General features: G+C 39.4%; 1 protein-coding gene across 1 annotated transcript; it reads right to left on the bottom strand.

Moving 5' to 3' along the window:
* Window positions 1-2,338: 2,338 nt before the first annotated feature.
* ackr3a (atypical chemokine receptor 3a) lies at window positions 2,339-9,177 on the bottom strand. Its single transcript, XM_028023681.1, has 2 exons — window positions 8,992-9,177; window positions 2,339-5,173 (listed from the first exon to the last, which is right to left on the bottom strand). The coding sequence occupies exon 2, from the start codon at window positions 5,101-5,103 to the stop codon at window positions 3,973-3,975; it is 1,131 nt and encodes a 376-aa protein (XP_027879482.1). The 5' UTR covers window positions 5,104-5,173; window positions 8,992-9,177; the 3' UTR covers window positions 2,339-3,972.
* Window positions 9,178-10,253: the final 1,076 nt, after the last annotated feature.

Below are 10,253 nucleotides of genomic sequence, written 5' to 3'. Positions count from 1 at the left end.
AAACTGGCCTGACATAATTTAGCAAATAATCTTTGAAGTATTGTCAAGACAAACCAGAGTCACAGATCAATCATTTTCATTCCAGCAATGATGCAGCAATTCATTCAAAAGGAAACCCATCCAGCTATTGAGTATATACAGCGTGCAGTATGTGGGCAAACTTTTCAGTAGGTTGAAATTTCTGTGTAAAATACACTTTTAATTGGTGTAATGTAAGTGACAAATTTATTTTTCTGGTCCAGTAATCAAAGTTAACAGAAAATCTGCATTTTTAAATTACATTTTTAAATTAATTTTCGACAAAACTATCATTACTGGGATCCAACTGTACTCTAGACTTATTTTTCAATTTTCCTTAACAAACATAAAAAAATAACATTGCATACAAATGTCTTCTTGTTCCTCATGCATTTATGAACATATATTATCATGTAATATTTTTAAGTAACTTGTTACAGTCGATGGTTCTCATAGGGACTTTCCCATTTTGTAGTGGAAACTTTTATCCTCTATATCTTGCACCTATAAACCAATGAGCCTTTAGACTTATACAGTCTAGATACAAATAATTCTTCACTGAATCTATGTGTGGGCCACTGAGATAATAACTTTGCTCATCATTATGCCTCTATAAAGTGATATCTTAATATTCCTCTGGCCCCAACACAGAGGATTTTTAGCTTCAATGATGAAGGGAAAACACTGTGTAGATCAGCCCTGTAGAGGAGTTCTGTCTCTACTTTTATAGCATTTTAATTATACAGTATTTCAAATACAGAGTCTTTGTATACTCCAAAGCATGTTTGCTTTTAATCAAACTAATCAAACTGAAACACACAGCAGATGGGTTTAATTAGTACCCATAACTCTTTCTTTAAAATCCACTTGCATGGTGATCACTTTCAAGAGCAAAGCCTTTCCTACCTTACTACAAAGCATTGTGTATTCATTGTAGAAGAGTTAGTAAGTGGAGAATCGCTGAGCTGTAAAAAAGTCTTTGGAAGGTATTGACGGGGTCAGATGAGAAGGTCTCACATAGGGAAAATAATTCAGAACAAGAAAGGAGAGGGAGGCCTGTGCACTGTAGGAGTGCTGCAAGATCAAGGTTGTGTCTGGGAAAGAAAGGAAACTGGAGGGGTATCATTAGCAGGTCACTCGCTTAGTTTAACCTTTGAAATTCCCCGCACAGCTTCCTTATCAGACTGACCTGAAACAGAGCGGCAGGACTGTGCCAACAATTCTGCAAGCAGCACGTGCTTCCCTGGTTTCACCAGTGCAAACCTTTGGCACAGCTTTTAAATGAAATATACTGTCTCAAAGGTATCAGAAATGGGACTAAATGCTTTGGAAAAGAATGAAAATATGTTGCTAAAGACAAGCAATAAAAAAGGATAGCAGTTTTTATTGCTCATGCTTTTTAAAAGAATTTTCCTGAGATTTCACCACATCCATTCTCTGCCACATTTTCTTTAAAGGAAGATGAGACTCAGTAAGAACTCATATGAGACATGTGATTTTCATTGATTGTTGCATGGAAATCCTGCAACAAAGCAGGATAGTTGCATAAAAGTCCTTTTCATGAAACAAATGAAAATGATTTGTTGCATGAAAACAAACGCAACAAATGAAATTGTATTTTTCAACAAATGATTAAATTAGTGGTTTTCTCTTTATTAAACTTATTTTCGTTCCCTACACACACTCATATTCAGACCTAAGTACAATCTAATGAGATTTGACTAGTCTCTAGTGAGACTTATCAAACATGTTTTCGAACTGTGGGAAAAAGCGAGAGTACCCAGAAAAAACCTAGGACTGAACCCAGGAACGTCTTGCTTCAAGGCAACAGAACCAACAGCAGCTTAGACATGACAAATCACAAACTAAAGTGCTCCAAACTAACAATGTCTTTCTTTGTAAGTGGAAACTCAAAAGAAATTTGCATTGTTGTTTTGAAAAGAGGAGAACGGCATGTTTCTACTCTTTTGCTGTAATGTGCGTCAGTAACTGGATAATGTGTCTTTTCCTCTAAGTTTCAGCAACTGAACCATGACCAGACTAAAGTTTAGTGTACATTTCACAGGACAGCTGGAATAAACCACAGAAAGTGATACTTATTTACCTTTTTTTCCTGCAGAGGCTTGATGCCTTTTGTGTTTATTTTGAACTTAATAACTCAGACTCAGTGGGAAATGTTTTTCAAAACCACATTCCATCAACATTAACCCCTTATGATGTTACATGACTCATAATAAGTAAACACATTAGCCATATTAAAATTAGAAGTCAGAAAGATATTAATGCACTTTTTGAACAAAAAAACATTGATGCAAAAATTTTTTTTTCTGTTTTTATTACATAACAAAATACATGCTATACATTACAATGCAAAGGGAATGCTTGTTGTCTTACAAAAACATGTTTGTGTCTCTGCTCTTTTCGTATCCTACATAAAATCTTTGCAAAAGGCATACAAGTGTAACACAAACCCACTATGGCAGCATATCAAAATAACAGTGAACAAAGTGTATCTCTCAATACTTAGAACACATAAACATTATCCCTTGGTGTCAAGCTTTTGGTTCATGTACTGATAAACAATCAAATCTGAATTAGTACTTTGATATTTATGCAATTTGATCTCAAACAGGAATATTGTAAAGCTGTTCACTGCAGCTGCAGCCTCCATTACAGGATGCGAGCTACTTATTAATGTTATTAGGTCATGAACTGTGTCTGTGGCCTGTGTGCAGACAAAGAAGGATTATTAACACATGGACATGTGTAACTGCCACAACTTACAATAATATAATTTACTGACATAACAAAACAGACAGTATTATGTAATAAAGGAGTATTCAGTAACATCTGGAGCTTTTTAATTCTTGCTTTATAATATCAGTAGTCTCAGCAGAAGCCTACAGATAAAAGTGGAGAAGATTTATGTCCAAAAAAGCAGAAAAAAATAAAATAGTTAACATTTTTTGAACAAAGGTTTTGTTAAGGGCTTATAAGGAGTTAATATATGAACTGATGTTTTCATTTGGTATAAATCCAGATTGATGAGTTTCAGAAAATGGATCAAGAATGGGAGAGACCAAAGCCACAGAGCATTTTCACCATCTTAAAATATCTTCAATATAAACATTGTTGTCATTGTTGTTTATAAGTAGAAAATGCAATTTTACAAACATTTAAACTATTTTTGCGTTAATGTTGAGCTTTATGTGCAAAGACAGAGAATAATAACCAAAATAAAATACCACACGTTCAAGCTAGATTGACAAGTGAAGGTATGGTAACCTAACTTTAGCTAAGCTAGCAAGCTAACCTAAAGCTAATGCTTCATAACCTCTGATGCTTCAGAGATGAAGCTTCATAATCAAATTGCAGACAAAAGAGGGCTATAAATACTTAAGCAACAGCTACAAAAAAATTATTGAAAAAGTAAAAACATGTCTTTTGGATTTTAAAAAAGAAAATCCTTTTTCTGAAGGCTTCAGCTGGCTAAAATGAGGTTGTAATTCACAATGTGGCAGCAGGACAAAAGCAATGGAGCCAGATAGCGGCTCAGCTGCAAATGATGAGGAAATGTTTTACAATATGAGAAATTGTGCGAAGAGTTTGCATTATGACAGAAAAAAGACAAACAGTGTAAATGTACATAAATACACAAAAGTAGATAGACTACAAAGATATTATTCTGCTGATAATATACATCACTCACACTACACACGCATTATCCACAGAGCATACACACATAATAAAAAAACAATGATTTCATACAATTTACACTCAATTTTGGCTTTTCATCTACAATGATTTGTAAATCAGCTGCTATTATAAACTGCTTTAAGTGCTTTTTGATTCAAGTCTTTCTAGGTTTAAAGCAGATGTCTGTGAAAACGATGCTCGATTGGTTTAGAGCAGATAAATCAAGCGGAGCACAAGTTCATATGCTGCTCACTGAGATCAGATCAGTGGTGGGTTTTCTACAGCTGAGTATTCAGTCTCTGACATGTTATTAGTCTCAATAAGACGTGCCAAGCCCGTTCGAGTTGAGTATTTGAAAATGAAGGCCTTCATGAGGTCGTAGCGGTAGTTTCGATTGATAAAGTTGTAGAGAATGGGGTTGAAACAGCAGTGGAGCAGGGACAGGCACTGGGTGAGGTGCAAGGCCACATAGAGCATGTTCTCCAGGCCACAAGTCAGTGGCACCAGACCCAGTTGTGACAGTGCGTCAACCAGCAGAGCAGCATGATAGGGCCCCCAGCAGGCCAGGAAAATCACAATGTAGGCCAGAATTACCCTGCGGCTCACACGGCGCTCCTGCTCCAAATGGGAAGATGATGAAGATGAGGAAGAAGAGCGACTGAAAGCTCTGGCTAGTAGGGCATAAAACACTGCAATGACAGGAAAGGGAAGAACAAAGCCCAGCAGGATGAAGCTGAGCTGCACTCCCACCATCCACTCCCTGTGGTTTTCCTCTGGATACTCCGGCCTGCACATCATAGTGTCTCCGTGCACCGACTTCACAGCACGCAGGAAGTAGGTTTCAGGAGAAGACGCCACCAAAGCCAGAAGCCACACCCCAAAACATGCAGCTCGACGGATCAACTTCCTGCGAGCGCCTCCCTCCTCTCTGTGCTGCGTCACGCTTAGGTAGCGGTCCACGCTCATGCAGGCCAGGAAGAAGATGCTGCCAAAGAGGTTCACAGAGAATAGCAGGTGCGTGAGCTTGCATGCCACTTCGCCAAATGGCCAGTGGCCATGTTGGGCCAGGGAGCTCACCCACACAGGTAGAGTGATGCACACGCATAAATCTGCAACCGCTAGGTGAGCAATGTACATATGCGTCTCATGGCGAGGCGTGGAGTCTCTTTGGGCACGGATGTTCACCCAGAGGACCAGACCATTGGCAGCCAGTCCGATAATGAAGATAAAAGAGTAGAGGACGCACATGGAGTACAGCAGAGCAGTGCGGTTAAAAGCTGTGGTGCACACCATCACATCCACTCTTGATATGTTGCTGAAGCTGTCAGAGACATTCAGCTCTCCAAAGGACTCCCACAACTCCTCCAGCTCAGTGGCACTAAGGCTCATTTTGTGACACTGGGGGAAGACCACAGGATACTGGGAGGTAATGCACTCCAGAAGTCCTACAGGGATGGATCCTGTGAAGACATAAAAACAACTTAATAAGTTTTCATAAGCAGTTAGATGTCAGGAGAAACATCAAAACATTGTCTGGTGACTGGGACCTGCAAGCTAAAACTGATCGGTAAGGGCCAATCAAGTGAATGCTCCAACCAGGTCAGCCTTTGGTGTGAACAAGACAGGCAAATTATGTGAACAGAATACAAGTTATACAATATAAATACAATATACAATACAAATACAAATACAATATACAAATACAATACAAATTATATGAACAATCATTAGGGACAAAGATTGAAAGTTATTGATTCAAAGAATGTATTCTCTATGTATTCTCTCTTGTGTCTGGAGTTCATTTAGATTGCAGAAGTGTCAGAGAACAACACTTGGCAGATAACAGGAATGTGGTATGTAGTACAGCAAAGTTGCGCATGTTTTCCTTTTGAGCTTTCAACTTTTGCCTATTTTAGAACATGATAAATTTGGAAATATTGTTTTTTGAAGATTTCAGTGTTAAGGAAAGCAAAGGCAATACACACAAAACATATATATATATATATATATATATATATATATATATATATTTGATGCCTCCTCTTTAAGTACAATTCTTTAACGAGAAATATGAATTTTACAAAACCTTGACCTGACAAAATTCTGATTGGTGGATTTGTACTTGAAATTATTCATCTGTAGAAACCATGTTGTATTTTACAAGAGGTCTCACTGAGCTAGTAAAATATAAGATGGTGAAGAATCAAACCTTAATGTGGTTAAGTTGTTAAAACAGTGCTTTCATGAGTTCCTAACACATCTCTGTTATCCTCTCATAAATGGCAGGGTGTTTCAGTGATGGATGAGCACTCTGGGGGCAGCACAATAAATGTTTATATTAGCTCCACTGACAGAGGGAGCAGAGTGGACATAAGGAAGCGGTACCGAGAAATCCAAACATTGTGTATTTCCGGAGCATTCTGGGCATTCCAAGATAAAGCACTGGTGAGGGTGGGAAATCCGATGCCTCTTTAAAGAGTTTTTTTTTTTCCTTAGCATGCTTGTTTTTGTAAAACACATTGAATCCCATGTCTTTTCTCCACTCATGAGGCAGGAAAAGAGAGGGCGAGAGATCAGCTGTCACCACCCAGTTGATCAAAGAAAAAGTTGCACATGGCTCCGAATACGTCATCTTGCAACATCTGATTCTAATAAAGCAGGAACACAACATAAGATTTCAAACCTGGAGTGAATGTAAGCAAACGAAACAGTCGCGCGGATAAAAGAAGTTGGCGTCTCCAGCCCTTTGGACACTGAGAGCCTCACCCCCGCGTGGCCCGCATTGGCAGCTTTTTTTTCTGCAATGTCTCTCTCTGCTAACTGTCAGCCCACCACAGTGTGAGGGATCAGAGGTCAGGGGTGATGGATCAAAACCAGAACATGAGTGGCTTAACCCTGCCGTTTGCCCCTCGCTGACTCGTACGCCCACAGAGTGAATTGTGTGCAAAGATCAGCAGGGGGGCCTGACGGCTGCAAAATGCTTTGGCCGAGGTTAAAAAGAGGGTCACCGACCACTGGTTTGGGCACAGCACGCTACAGAGCAGTGAAATGTGACCATGTCAGACATCTGTCTGTGGGGAGAGACTAATGCTGCACACGTGATAATTGGCACAGAGACTCACAGGCTGAGGAATGACGAAGTGTATGAAAAGAAGTTGAAAAAGGACACCTGGAACCTATAGAAAAGCAGTTGTTTGGGGATGGTCTGCCAACTTGTATTCACTCACTTTAGAAAATATGTACCTTTTCAGTATTTATCAGATTACATACACATGAAGCAAATCAGAAGAAACACGTTTGGTTTTACCAGAGATGAGTTTGAAATCATCAGGGGGTATTAATACCAAACATAGGGTTGTATTAACTGACTTCTACTACCTCCCTTCCTCCCAATCTTCTGTGTCTGACATTTTCCATCTTTTCAACTGTACAATAGACTGTTGCGAATTCATGTAAAAGCTTTTTTTCATATGCTTGAAAAGAAATTCATGCCCAGTCATTTTTGTTTCACATTTTGTCATATACTGTATTTCGTCAACTATAAACTTCAGTATATTTTATTGGGATTTTATCTAATAGACCTCCACAAAGTACTCCATAAGTGTGAAAAAAGTTACATGGCTTAAACAGTTTTGTATGAATGAAAGTCTGAAAAGTGTGGCACCCATTTATATTCAGCAGCCCTGAGGTAAAATGCTCACTCCTCTTTTGGAATGGGTTTCTACCGTTCCTGCACATTTGTTTTTTTATTTTTTTTTTGTTTTGTTTTGGGTTTTTTTGCATAATAGCGCTTAGCTACATCCATGTCTGGGGTGTTTTTGGGGTGATGAGCACTGCTGTGAGATATGATAAAAGCTTGAGTTATTGTTTCGCTACCTAAATCTGCTTAATACCTTTCCACAACTTCACCCCTGGCCTGTCAGCTCTGTTACTCGGTCTTTAAGATAGTGTTGTTCGCTAAAGCTCTCCAACAAAAATTCTGAGGCCTTCGCAGATTAACTGTGTTTACACTGAGAGTGATTTACACACAGGAGGACTCTATTTACTAAATAGGTGGCTGCTGAAGGCAATTGACTGCACAGGATTTCCTTTAGGGGAATTAGAGAAAATAGGTGCTGAATACAAATGTATACCACATTTTTTTAAAGATTTGTTTGAAAAAGAAAACACAGAAAAAGAAAATCATGTGCCATTTGGCTACTACTTCACAAGTCATAAGTCTATCAAACAAAATCTTAATAAAATACACTGAAGAGAAAATGTAAATATATATATATATAATAAATCCAAGCTCTTAACTCTGCAATTGTGTTATTATAGCAGTTATCTGGGTAGGTTTCTGTATTTGCGGCATATAACGCAGGTAAATACATAAATCTGCCCGTGTCAACAGAAGTTCTTACTGATTGCAAGACTTTTAACTTATTCCTTTGAGATAACTCTGATTGAACACATATCTGATGCCCGTCTCTTAAATCATCTTGATAAGACGGGAGATATTCGCTTAAATTGCGAGCGTTTGAGCTGCGATAATCCCACGCAATTCGAACTCCTCTACATTATATGGAAAATACCTGAAGGTGCCAGGTCGCCTCCCGGGCTTCAAGCGAATTAACCTCCTGACACCCGCAACATCAGATAAGAAACAGACTGCACATAAAGTCTCCCTCTTTCCCACTGTATGTTTGCCTCTCATTTTTAACCCACTACGCGGTTACAAAGAAGGGCCAAACGTCGTTTGTTTCACAACACACCAATTCGTTTCATGTGCAAATGCTGGTCGACGTGAATAGCGCAGGTGCAGCGTGTTCGTCAGACGCCGCTCCCGTCAGTCCCGATCGACAGGCTCCCGGATAAAATCTCTGGCCTCTTCGCACGGGACCCGGTGTTTCCGCGTAGATAACCAGTGAGGTGTCACTGGGTGCGTTATTACGCATGAACTCCTAATGGAACGAGCGATCCCAGCCTGCTGCTGCTCACAGCGGATGCATACAATGTCACTGTAGTCACTGTTGATTTGGATCAGGCTGTCAACAAATCCTTATCAGATTTGAAGCCACAATCTCACTCAAGACCCGAGGCAAACAAGTGGCGCAAACACACAAGCGAGCGACAAAACTTGCAGCTAACACTGTTTTGTCGCATCAGGTTTCAGCAGAAAGGTGTTAGAAAAGTTGCCGTGATTCCTCGAAAGAGCGAAGTATTTATAGAAAAGCAAGCAGAGGGAAGTCGCAGCATCACCGTTAAAAAGTTTCGCTTCTTCTTCCCGAACGCTTACCTGATTTATTTATTTATTTATTTTTCTTCTTCTCCTTTTTAATCGCAGTCTCTCGTCTGTGGGTCAGATTTATTTGAGATTACTTCGGGTGTTTCAAAGAAACCTCCACTCTGCAGCGAGAGAAAAAAAAACCTTCCCGTGTGCCTCACTCCTTCTGCAGTAAATGTGATCCACTCCCTCGACCTGCACTTGCTGATAAAAAGAGCTACGCCTCCTAAGGCTGGTCCCAGCAGTGCTGCGTATTGATATGGCATCACCTCCGGCATGCAAAACATCACGCAGCCCAGCCAGTTTCGGCCAAGTGAGGAAAACAAAAAACAGAGAGAAATGAACATTTCTGCCTCTGATTCCCTGGAGTCCTTTAGTGAAATAGTACAGAGTGTAAAACTATTTCAGTATTAAAATGTAATCGAAAGTAAATTTATTTCAGTCATTCAAATCAAAAAGTGAAAATTGCACGAATTCATTGCATGCAGAGCGTTATATTTACATTTTATTGATGTTATTTTTTATTACAGTGGCTTTAAAAAAAACTGTTATTCGGTGCATTGATTTGATAGTTGTCCTGGTCACTGCTATAGCAAAAGAAATGCCGGTTTAATTTTCCAGCTGGACTTGGCTCATGCCTTGTCAAAAGAACCGATAACTGTGTGAGTAACCATGACAAAGATAAATATGAGACTGCAGAACTAACACTGCAGATGAGCTGGAGAACGCAATTAAATAACTTAAGGCTGCTTAAATGGGGCATCTAAGCAGAGTCAGAGTCTGATCTTCACATTGGTGCAGTTCATTTAAATTCACAGGATTTCTGCCTGTTTTCTGTCCAATAGCTTCAGGCAAATAATGTCTCAAAACCTTCAAAAAACTTTTTTTTCCCCCCTTGTTCTACAGTAATAAAAACCTGGACCCCACATTCAACACTGTGTTTCAGCAGTTGTGCTAAGAAAGCTAACATTAATTACAGCCTTCAGCTTGTCTGTATTGCATAGTCAGGGTAAGAAGCTTTCAAGGTCCCTGGTTCAGGAATGGCTTAACACAAGGAATGCGACAGTTGTAGCCCATATCCTGGACAAGTAGCCCAAGTCAATGTGTGGATTGCAATTCTTGAAGCACTGCAATCCGTGTTTTCACTAAACTTTTGAATGGGGTTTAATCGTCCCTGTGCATCTTACTCTACTCCAGTTTTTTCATCCACTTAACTTTCCCATAAACAGTTCAGATAAAGCACTCTTCAACAACCAGCTCTTTTTACAACAAT

Source organism: Xiphophorus couchianus, chromosome 7 (genome assembly GCF_001444195.1).
Source record: "Xiphophorus couchianus chromosome 7, X_couchianus-1.0, whole genome shotgun sequence".
In the NCBI taxonomy this organism is placed as follows: domain Eukaryota; kingdom Metazoa; phylum Chordata; class Actinopteri; order Cyprinodontiformes; family Poeciliidae; genus Xiphophorus; species Xiphophorus couchianus.
The sequence above is the reverse complement of the archived record's forward strand: the minus strand, read 5'-3'. Positions and strand labels throughout refer to the sequence as shown.